The 12,291-nt window shown below is 41.7% G+C and overlaps 1 protein-coding gene across 1 annotated transcript in view; it reads right to left on the bottom strand.

Moving 5' to 3' along the window:
* Nucleotides 1–12,081, bottom strand: part of Rims1 (regulating synaptic membrane exocytosis 1) — a 547,387-nt gene extending 535,306 nt beyond the window's left edge. The window contains 1 exon segment of the mRNA XM_048353904.1: nt 11,730–12,081. Coding sequence (XP_048209861.1) covers nt 11,730–11,893 — 164 coding nt within the window. The 5' untranslated portion in view covers nt 11,894–12,081.
* Nucleotides 12,082–12,291: the final 210 nt, after the last annotated feature.

Below are 12,291 nucleotides of genomic sequence, written 5' to 3'. Positions count from 1 at the left end.
GGTTGAGAGTAAAATCTAGAAGAAGACCAACACTTGAGGGTCAAGAGGAGACAAAACAGGGAAATTAGAAAAATTGATGGCAAATTAGAGGAAAATAGAATTTAAAAAAGAAGGCTAAGAAGGAGCTTCAAATCAATCTTCAGATCCTATTACAATTATTTATTTTGTACTATATGCATTATTTTCCCAAAATACATGCCACACTCATAAAATGTTAGCGCATACTAATATATATTAGTACAAATGAGTTTCATGTAACATTTCCAGACATGCACTGAATGTATCCAATCAAACTCTCCCATCCTTCTACTTCAATGCCCTCCTATTTGTTTGTTCGTTCGTTCATTCATTCATCATATGTGTGTATGTGTGTGTGTGTGTGTGTGTTTGTGTGTGTGTGTTTGTGTTTGCTGGTACTAGGACTTGAAATCAGGGCGTGGGCACGGCCCTTTAGCTTTTTGCTCATGGCTATTGCTCTATCCCTTGAGCCACAGATCCATGTCCATCTTTTTGGTGCTTAATTCAGTCTCATAGACTTTCCTGCTCTGGCTGGCTTCAAATAAGCTTCCGATCCCAGATCAAATAATCCTCAAATCTCAACCTCCTGCATAGCTAGAATAATAGGCATAAGCGACAGGCACATAGTTCTTATTACTTACTATTTTTTAAAAAATTGTACTCCCTTACCAGGTAGAATATTTCTTTTCCTGCATAATTATGAGATTTTGCTTATTTTAGGATTGTGCATATGGGCCTCCTAGAGAAGTAAACTATGCAGTCCTGATTTTCACTCATGGCTATATTCAACAGTGACTATGACAGCTTAGGTCCTTCCTGCTCTTCCAGCCATGGAATCCCCTCTAATGCCTGTGGTGGCAACAATACTTAGACCACAGAATCACTTTTCACATCAGTATCAACTTTTTACCCCAGGTGGTAAATTTGTACTCCAAGTGGCTAGATTGGACCTAGTGTAATAAATACCTATAAAGCCTCACTATAAGAAAATTAACTGGGCTGGGAATGTGGCTTAGTGGTAGAGTGCTTGCCTAGCATGCACAAAGCCCTGGACTCAATTCTTCAACACCACATATATAGAAAAAGCCAGAAGTGGCACTGTGGCTCAAGACTTAGAGTGCTAGCCCTAAACAAAAAGAAGCCAGGGGCAGTGCTCAGGCTCTTAGTCCAAGCCCCAGGAGTGGCAAAAAAAAAAAAAAAAGGAAAATTTACTCAGTTAATTTTAAATGACATTTTCATAAAAGTTGGCACCATAGTCACATAGGATTTCAAAGTAAAAAATACATATGATTGTTGCTTTTTAACCAAAATTTAATATCCAAAATAAAGGAGACTGCTCATTTCATTTCCTTTCTATTCCAAATGCCAAGATAGAAAATACATGCATTTTTCCAGAAAAGAAAGGTGGAGAGAGATGAGTTAAGCTTCAACATATTACGATATAGGGGGAAGATAAATCTTCCAAGCTCTCTGAAATATAAAAGATAAAGTTATTTGGTTAGTTCATTTTTGAAAAACATTCTCTTTCTGCCAATACTTCAAGTAATTTTCCTGACCTAGACAGACCTTTAAGTGTAGATATATATTATATTTAGATATGTACCATATTTAAAGAAATATACATATGCTAATATACACATATATCAACTTTTTAAATATTAAGAAGAGTTTATATATGGGTATATATAAACATACATATATATGTAACATATTATATACATTAAACATTTCAAGTAAAATCTGTCTAACTTTTCCAAAATGTTCATTGCAAAAGTTGAAGAAAAATCTTGCTAGCCACTCTTTTAAATAGTTTCTAATTCATTTTTTAAAAGTTGTGACATGTGACAAAAATAATAATGTAGCATACAATAATTGTGCATCAGTAAGTTACAACTTTAAGCTGATTTCACCAAGGGCTGGTGTCTCAAGCCTGTAATCCTAGCCACTCAGGAAGTTAAGATCTGTGGATGGAGGTTCAAAGCCAAAAATATTTTCACTCCAGAAAAAAGTCAGAACTGAAAGCATGGTTCAAATGGTGCAGTATTAACCTGTAAGGAAAAAGCTAAGCATCAGCATGTCCTGAGTTCAAGCCAAAGGACCAGCAGAAAATAAAGAATCCCTTTTTTCTTGAGATTAAGAATAATCTTCAAATATCAATCAATAATACAAAGGAACAGAAATGCAAGCTGAAAAATAAACAAGTAGAATGCAGCAAGAATAGGAAATGTAACAAGAAAACTATAAGTAGATGCAACTATGCATATTATGCATGAGTCCCATGGCAGTGATGTATTACTTCTGTTTTGTTTTGTTTTGTTTGGTGCTGGTGCTGGGACTTGAAGTCAGTGCCTGTTTAACTGGTTTTCAATTCACATACCTACTCTACAAAAACATCATAACATCTTCCTGGCAAGAGTTACTTCATTTTTGAATCATGGTAATACAAAATATAAACTAAATAATGTATATTCATTAGCAAAGTATTCATATTCTCATCTGTATTTCATAATGATGGCATCTCATTTATTTTTAAAAATCATTAATACTGTGATTAAGTGAATTACTTACTTAGAAAGTACATGAAGTTAATTTGATACTATGATCTTATCTTACTATCTAATCTTTAGAAGGAATTATCAAACTTCTGTACTGTATTTTGAAATTGACTTAAATCAATTTACCAGCAGTAAAGATATGTTCTCTAGGCCGGAAGAGATACTTTCACACCACTCAAAGGAGAATTTCCACAGAGCCTTGTCGACAGCTGTAATTGGTAACTACTGACATTTGAAGCTTTGAGTTCAGTTTTGCCACAAAGAGTAGCGTCCACTAAGATTCCACACAAGAACACCTTGCACACAGCGAAAGCATTTGCAGTCACCAAACAATCATTTTTCAAGATTTGTTTTTTTGGGAAAGAGGTGGTCCTGAGGCTTGAGCCCTAGGTGCTACCGCTGAGCTTCTCTTGCTCAAGAATAGTGCTCCACCAAATGAGCCACAGTGACTCTTCCAGTTTTGTTTTGTTTTTTTCTTCTGAGTGATTTATTGGAGTCCTAATGGACTTTTCTGCTGGGGCTGGCCTTGAAACTTTATTCTTAGATTTCAATGAGCCACCAGTGACCAGCTTCAAGATTTATTTTAATCTAAAGGTTGTTTGCATTGCTTATTGGTAAGGCATACTTCAAGACTATTAATTGCTCAACTTTCTAAAATATAAAATAAATAATTGGGGGCAGGATAAGCAAGGCTATAAAGAGGAGAAGACAATATAATTTGTCATCCAGGCTGAAACCTAAACTTGTGAGAAGCACTTTCCCTAGTCATAGCAGGAAATTGATATAAATAAATGAAGGCAAATAAATGCACAAGTCACTTCCCCTTTTAAAAATTTGTGAATTTTTCTTTAAATAAATATTTATATAACCAGGAAGTTTCACAAAAGAGAAATAAAAGTAGGAAAATTGCAGACAGGTGTTGGTAGATAATGCCTGTAATCCTAGGTACTCAGGAAGCTGAAATCTCAGGATAGTGGATCAAAACCAGCCCAATCAAGAATGCCCAGGAGACTCTTATCGCCAATTAACCACCAAAAAACTGGGAGTGGGGTTGTAGTTCAAGTGGTAGAGCACTAGCCTTAAGCTCAGGGACGGTGTCCCAGCCTGAGTTCAAGCCCCAGGTCTGACACCAAAAAAAGGTGGGGTGAGGAGGAGAAGGAGGAGGAGGAGGAGGGGGAGGGGGAGGAGGAGAAGGAGGGGGAGGAGGAGGGGGAGGGGGAGGAGGAGGGGGAGGAGGAGGAGGAGGGGGAGGAGGGGGAGGAGGAGGGGGAGGAGGGGGAGGAGGAGAGGGAGGAGGGGGAGGGGGAGGGGGAGGAGGAGGGGGAGGAGGGGGAGGAGGGGGAGGAGGAGGGGGGAGGAGGGGGAGGAGGAGGGGGAGGAGGAGGGGGAGGGGGAGGGGGAGGGGAAGGGGGAGGGGGAGGAGGAGGAGGAGGAAGAGGAGGAGGAAGAGGGGGAGGAGGGGGAGGAGGGGGAGGAGGAGGAGAAGGAGGGGGAGGAGGGGGAGGAAGAGAAAAATGAAAATCTCAAGTCAGTTCTGCAATCTACTCTCTTCTTGTAATCAAGCAACAACTGATCTACATCAAAATAAATACAAACCTGATCCAAAAGTGTGAGATTTGCAAATATATTCAATTAAATTTATGTAAAGATGCAACATCCCATAGACATTATGGATTGTGTACACATATATCATTCAAGGCATGGCTTTAATTATGAGATGCCTGTGACTGTAAAGTTTCTTAAAGAACAGAAGGCAATTCTATCATTTTACTGGACATTTCTTACTATATAATTTAAATTTTTCATTTCTTTAAGTAGCAGCATATGCGTGTGTTAGTATAATATTTTAAATACACTTGACACAGGAAAAAGTCATGTGTATTTTGTCGAAAAATTTCCAGAGATATCTGTGTAATGTTTTTACCTGTAAAATATTGGTATCCATAAGCTAAGGATAATTGGCCTGCAGTTAAAATTGGAGATTTAGTCACCAATAAAGATGACTGGTGGTTTTGATTTTTTTTTAAGGAACACAAGAATGCACCTATAGGAAACTAAGTCTTTTCATTTAGAAATATTCCCTGATATTTAATGAGAGAATGAAAGATACCAAGAAGATAAGAATAACTTCAGATCAGGCTCTGGAATCCTTTCAACTTGTTGCTGAATTCCTACCTTGGTATATATAGCTGCAACCCTGCCATACTGCATGGGCCTAGTGATAGTGCACAGTGTGGACCTTCAAACACCATAGCAAAAGATAATCTGGGGCTTATCTATATTCTCAAAGAGTAAAAAAATAATAGTATTTTTCTTGGGCACAGTAATTTGAAATTTAAAAGTGTCTTAATTTTACTATATTAAGGCCTCAAATGAGAAAGGAGGCATTATAAATTCCATTGAAGACAGAGAAACTAATACTGAATGGGTTAACATGTTACTGTGCATACCTATAAACAATGATAGTGTTAGCTGGGCACCAGTGTCTCATACCTATAATCTTAGTTACACAGGAGGCTGAGATCGAAGAATCTCAGTTCCAGGACTAGCTGGGGACTAATCTAGCAGGCTCTGATCTCCAAATACCCAATAAAAAGCCAGATGTAGAGGTGTGGTTCACATGTCAGAGGGTAATCCTGACTGAAAAACCCTAGCAAGAGTGCAAAGCCCAGAGTTCAGTTCCTAGATGTGTGTGCGCACACACACACACATGCATGCGCACACACAATAATATTAAGACCAAAATCTAGTCCAATCTAGTCGAGTCATCTATTGCTTTCATAACACCCTAACAAGTTTTTTTTTCTTTATTGTCAAAGTGAAGTACAGAGGGGTTAGAGTTTCATATGTAAGGCAAATACATTTCTTATCCAACCTGTTACCTCCTCCCTATCAGAGCAGTTTTTAAATGATGGAGCGTTGTCATGGTCATTGCTTTAAGAAGAAGACCTTCTTCTGGGTGGATAAGGACTACATCTGTAATCTTAGCTACTAGATACTGAATCCATGCTGGAAAATCCATGGGACTCTTCTCTCCAAATAGTCATTAAAAAAAAAAAAAGCCAGAAGACAAAACATGGCTCAAGTGGTAGATCACCAGCCTTGAGTACAAAAGCTAAGGGACAGTGCCTAGGCCCTTGTAACTAGCACAAAAAAGGTAGGGGGAACCCTTTCTTTATTCTACCCAGGCAGAACAAGGTCTGATCTGATTTTAATAGCTTAATAAAAATTGGTTGGCTGCTGGTGGCCCATGCCTCTAATCCTAGCTACTCACGAGGCTAAGATGTGAAGATCACAAATTAAACCTAGCCTGGGCAGGAAAGTCCATGAGATTCTTATCTCCAACTAACCGCCAGGAAACCAGAAGGCGGGTTATGGTTCGAAGCAGTAGAGTGCTAGCCTAACAAAAGTGCTCAGAGGCAGAACCCAGGCCCCAAGTTCAAGCCCTATGACCAAAAAACAAGAAACCCTCCCCACCCAAAAGCCCATCATACTTACATACTGTTTAGTCAATATATGATACTTTGTTAAAAGTATCAAGAGGAATAATATGAAGAAGAGATGCTTTTACAGGGGAGAATAGTAGGAAAATGCTAAAGCATAAAAGATCCCTGGAATAAATGGAGCAAGTAACTCAGGAAAGCCACAGCACACCGGCGGGGGAACATGCGCCCAGAGCCAGTCAGCTCAAACACAAGAACTCAGAAACCCAGCAACCATATGCAGTTTTGCTCTTGCTCTTTGACACATTGGTCTTTGGACTCTAGTGTCAAATGCCATGAGCAAATGTCCAGCTCGGCTGGGAATTCTACTAAAATTTGAATCTGATAACTACTGACAGGCTGGACATCAAAAGGTAACCCAGGAACAGAGTAAAATTTGTAAACATCCAACCAAATATCTGATAGATAGAAGTTAAACAACAAATGTTGCTATCACATCTCAGTAGACAAACTAAACAAAGTACAACAGTTATGCTCTTACATCTTGGTGCACTTTTTGAAGACTGAAAAACTAAAATAGGGTAAGCATCCAGTGCAGGAGTCTTGTGCCTGAAATCCCAGCTACTCAAGAGGTGGAGATCTGAGGATCACAGTTCAAAGCCAGCTCAGGCCTGAAAGTCCATGAGACTCTTCCAATTCAGCAACAAAAAGCATGAAGTGAAGCAGTGGCTCAAGTGGTAAATTCTACCTTGAGCAAAAAGAACAAGGATGTTGCCCAGGTCCTGAGTTCAAACTCCAGAAGCAACACTTAAGCAAAAACATAATGTGTTAGAGAGTCAATAGGTGTTGAAACAGATTGCTCTAATTGTTATGTGACTTGGGAACATTTCATTGAACTTTCAATACTTAACTTTCATTTAACTTTAAAATACCTAATTTATATCACAGAATCAAACATAAATAGGTTTTTAAAAATAGACCATAATCCATAATGATAAATGAAAAGCAACACAATAGATTTTATTATCCACGGCACAGCAAACCCATCCATATGCTTATTATAGATGTACCAGGATAGTGATGTGATTTTAGAAACTCAAATTTAATATCTCTCTGGGAAATGCATTAGATAAATCGTTCTCCCTATTTAAGAAGTTGAGCAAGTATCTCCAAGATGTGTGTTTTCACTGTTCATGTTGACATGGCATATACAGAGAGAAAAGCCCAGTATCAATATCCTTCATAAGTCAACACTATAGGTTGTTTAGTTTGTTTTCTGTTTGGTGTGTGTGTGTGTGTGTGTGTGTGTGTGTGTGTGTGTGTGTGTATGTGTCTGTGTGTGCGTGTGTGTGTTGCTCCTGAGCTATTTTGCTAAAACATGGCACCCTACCACCTTGAACCACAGCTCCACTTCGAACTAATTAGAGATAAGAGTCTCTTGGACTTTCTTGCCCATGCTGTCTTCAAATCCTGATCCTCAGATCTTAGCCTCCTGAGTAGCTAGGATTATAGGCAGGAGCCACAGGCACCCAGCAAATCCTAGTTTTAATTTTTATTCATTTATCTTATTTTCTTCATGGGAAGGAGAACATAAGTAGAAGAGCTTCTGAGTCTTCAGTTTCCCTCTTTTTCTTTCTCCACCTGAAAAACCAAATCAAACCAGCATAATATTGTAGTCTGAAATGCATTCAAAAGGCTTATTTTAAAAGCAGGATATCATATTCCTTTGCAAAGAGAGATATGTATCCTATAACAAGAATATTCTACCATATTTTTAAGTCAGGGATTGATAGAAAGGGAAAAAAAAGGTATCTTGAAAACATTTGGACTTAGACTAAAAGGTCTGATTTAATCCTGGCTGGATCATGTTTGTGAGTCAAAGTAGGAAACTACTGGAACTCATGAGTATGGGAAGACTTGAGAATTGCAGCAGCCGCCTTACTTTGAGATCCCAAGTATTTATATATTGCATTTAAATAAGCCTAGTTCACCTATTTGGTATTAGATGAAGTAACTACTTAGGGCAATGGCTGACATGAGGTAAATACTCAATAAATGTTAGTTATTTTATTAACTATTTTAATATGATTCTTTGACTCTTTCCTTGAACCATCCCTTAACTTTCCTCTTCCGATTTTTCTCACCACTGACTATTCTGTAGCTCCTTTCACTATGAAGTTTTTATAGAAAAGGAATAAGATTCTATATCTAATGATATTTTCACTGATTTAGGTGTCAGATAATGCAGTTTCTGTCCATGTAATAATATATTGGCTTATGATGTCTAGTGACAGTAAATTGAAGGATTATTTATTGAGGAAGTTAGGTTCTTAAAAGGCTCCAACTCTCTCTCTCTCTCTCTTTCACACACACACACACACACATATTCTCACACACACTACTACTGAGATTAAGAAAATACCTCTAATTTACAGATAATTTAAGCAATCATTAAACACAGTTCACAAAAGAGTAAACTAGTTTAGTTATATGGCAACTGTATTTTAAATTAGTGGACTCTGGACAAAAAAAAATTTATTTTTTATGATTAAAGACTTTCTAAAATTTTGAGGTGAAAGTAGTTTGATTTTTCCTTCTATATTGTCTAACATTATCAAAGTCAAATCTAAATCCAAGTAGTTATTTACAACCAAGACTAATGAAACTATACAAGTATGTTTTAATTGATGCTTTGCGATGTTGGGACGCTCTGGGCATATTCAGCCCAACAATTTTCTCATTCTCTCTATTAATGCCTATCTTTACACCTTGTGGTATGTCAGGAAACATGCTATAGATCTTGTGCTATGATTGCAAACATGAGTTTAAAGTTTACCTGTTCTATTCTAGGACTTCAGCTTTAGATGCTCTTTACTGAAAACACTTTCTCATATATAGGATATGATGGACCATACCACAAAAATATTTTCTGACTTTAAAATTATCCCAAGGACCTGGACAAGGCTGCTGTTCCCAATTTTCATGCCAAGTTTAGAAAAGGTCCCCTCCCATGACCACGTGTGTGTGTGTGTGTGTGTGTGTGTGTGTGTGTGTGTGTGTGTGATGTGATTAGACCCTGTGAGCTCCACTTTTTTAAGACATCAAGTTTTCCACAGAAATAACAGGACAGCACTATTTCACTAACTGCAGACAATATCACATGCTTCAGTGACAGCAAACTGAGATCCCAAAACACCCACTAACCATCACTGCACAAAAGGCCAAGACATTAACAGTAGGACTGATTGATAAAATTAATGCAGAGGTCCAGGATTATAGAGGACTGTTGTATAACAGCATCACATTCTGCAATATTCTGTGACTCCATGCAATAAAGGAATAAATATTTTGCAAGGCAGTGTGAGGAAAACTAGTGAAAAAGATGTGTTGGACAGGAGTACTTAATTAGCCAATGCTCCTAATTTTTATCTGTCCACATGAGCCCATCTAATCTTTTAATTTAATTTAATTTAATAGGTATGGAATCTGTCCTAAAACCCCACCACTCTCACTTAAGAACCATTACTCTCCACTATGCTTCCAACAGCCAATGACAAGATGTGATGGTCACTACTTTGTACTGTGGGTTCTTTTTTCTATCTGAACTCTTTTCAAGCAGCAGCTCATAATTGTCACTAGCGGCTAGAGGCCTCTATGCACCTGCTGTCTGCAGCAAACACACCCAAAGGAACAGAAGCAAATCTGCAAATCATGGCCAATGGAAGAAGAATCCAGGACAGGAGGCAAAGAGGAAGTGAGAACAGACAAACTGACAACCAGACAGACAGACAGCAGCACCATCAGACACAATCCATTATTTCCAGTCTCAGAAGAGGGGAAGCCTGCAGCACGCAGGACGTCATTCTTCCACTAGGGACAGGCAGCAGATTAATGAGGGTTTTGCCTCCCACAAGCCGGCAGGCTTAAAGTATTTTTTTTCCAGTGATGAGTGGGGGGTGGGGGGGGTGGGAGAGAAGGAGCAGGGAATTCAGAAACCTGCTGCTGTTGATAAAACCAGGCCAGTTCTGGCAACAGATTTTCCTTTTCTTCTGAGTCTATAATACACGGGCAGAGATGACTGGATTTCTACTATTTTCCTGTGGCTTGACACCCACCTCTTTCCCTCAACATCAACCATCAACCCCCTCCCCCCCCACACAAACAATTTAGGTGGCAAGTGCACTTGTTGGGGACCCATAAGTCTGTGAACGCAGCCTCCCTCTCTTCTTCTCCTGGAGGCACTGCTGCAGGGAGGAGACCTGAACCTTTCCTGGCAGCATCTTCTCTTCAGAAAGCAATTCTAAAGAAGTAGGAGAGAGGCCCTGCTGAGGGTGCTTTGTGCCCTCCTGTCACCCCCTTGCTCCTTTCCCACTGTTCTTTGCACTCAGCTAACTCCAAATGCAACAGGTTCCCTTTGGCTCTTCATACCAATGTACCAATCGCCTGCCCCAGATTAACCTTCCAGCTAAGCATGGAATAGCAAGGAGTCTCTTCCAGTCAAGATATCTAAATTCCTCTAGCCTAGAGTGAGGAACTTTCCTGACTACAGTGAAGACTTCCAGTAGGAGGGCAGGCTTGCAGTCCCCATCAGCTCCACTTCACAGGTGATGCTAAGGAGCCAAGAAAGTCAGCCTGGCTTGCCAGAACCCCAGTTTTGTCTGAGGCAAGCCATAGCACAGAGTTACACACTCCTGCACCACTAGCAAGCAGCCCTATCCGCTTTTCATCCCAGGAAAATGGGGCACTAGCAGAGATGCCCTGAAGAGTGGATGGTTTCTAAAGAGGAGATGATATGTGCAAATATTCAGTCCCTTCTGGGGCTGCTTCCTTTAGCATTTGAGCAGGCCTCAGAGGTTTCTTGGAAACCAGTAAAGAGAAGGCTCTATTCTTTTTTCTTTTTAAAATTCAGGACAGATTTTCCATCAGCATCTCCCATGATTAAAAACTTTGTATTGCCAGTGGATTGCCAGTGGCATCGTGTATAGGTAAGATCCACCTCCACACAGGTATTTTGTGCAGACGCCTAGGAATAAAAATGAAACTGGAAGAGACAGGTTACCAAAGATGGCAACTGTCCCCCCGCCCTAAAAGAAACCCAGCCTTGATCTCTGAGATGAATGAGTACCCAAATGAATATTAAAAATAAGCGTTTTGATTATATAAATACCAGCACCCTTCACTGGGCTAACTCAGACCTGCCAAATAACTCTAAAAGAGGAGCTGTCTTCCACACCCCAGCACCCCTTCATCCCACCTCCCCACCTTCTGCTCATCTCCTGCCCCCAAGCCTGGCCCAACCCAGACCCTTCCACCAGGATGGGCTCAGCTTCTCTCAGCCAACACACATCCCACCAGGCCCAGGGTGGCCCCTAGCCACCCAATCCTCCGGAGCACCCCAATCTCAAGCTCTTCTCTTCCGGCTCTGAGGATCTTAGTTTCACTGGCATCCTCTTCCTTCCTCTGAATCCCTTAACCTTTTCTCTGCTCAAGCCCAGGGCCCCTGCCCCTTGCTCCCCAGGCAGACATCTCCACTCTCCCAGCTCCCCGCCCCCCACCGCGCTCACCCCTCCCCCACAATTGGCCAGGAGGACCTGGTGAGTGAGTGGTGAATGGACCTGAGGAGGCACGGAGGGAGGGATGGAGGGAAGGATGGATGGATGGATGGATGGATGGATGGATGGATGGATAGCAGGGCTGGTTGGGGCTGGCTTACTTAAGCATGGCTTCTTCTTTTTCCTCCTCTTCCTTCTGCCGGTCCATCACTGCCATGATGATGTTTCTCTCCTCCTCGGTCAGGTGGCTCAGGTCCGGCAGCTCTTGCATGGGGGGAGGCACCGTGGGTGGGCGAGGACCTCGGGGCCCCACGGCCGAGGACATTTTCGTGGCCTGTCGCCCCTTCCGCTCGCTCTCTCCACTGGCTCTCTCGTTCTCGCTCGCTCTCCCCGGGTCTCACCTTTCTGATGCACGCCCAGCAGCGCGCCCCTGCTTTCCCGGTCACAGCGGAGCCCTCCCGGTGGGAGCCGTGGAGCCGGGGAGAGCCAGAGCCTCGTCTTTCATGGTTGTTTGCCTGCAACCGCGCGCCGAGGCTGCCTTTGTTTTGGTCGCCCTGGCGAGGCTGGAGCCGCCCGACCGCCTCCCGCAGCCAGGCTCGGCCGGCGGGGGCGCGGCGGGCGCCGGCCGGCCGGGCGGGGCGAGTGCTCCGCGGGCACCTCGGGGCTCCCGGGCGGGCGTCTCCGGCGGGGGCGCGCGGGCGTGGGGCGCGGGGCGCGAGGCGT

The sequence above is a fragment of the Perognathus longimembris genome, chromosome 9 (genome assembly GCF_023159225.1).
Source record: "Perognathus longimembris pacificus isolate PPM17 chromosome 9, ASM2315922v1, whole genome shotgun sequence".
Lineage (NCBI taxonomy): Eukaryota > Metazoa > Chordata > Mammalia > Rodentia > Heteromyidae > Perognathus > Perognathus longimembris.
This window is presented reverse-complemented; position numbering and strand designations above follow the sequence as displayed.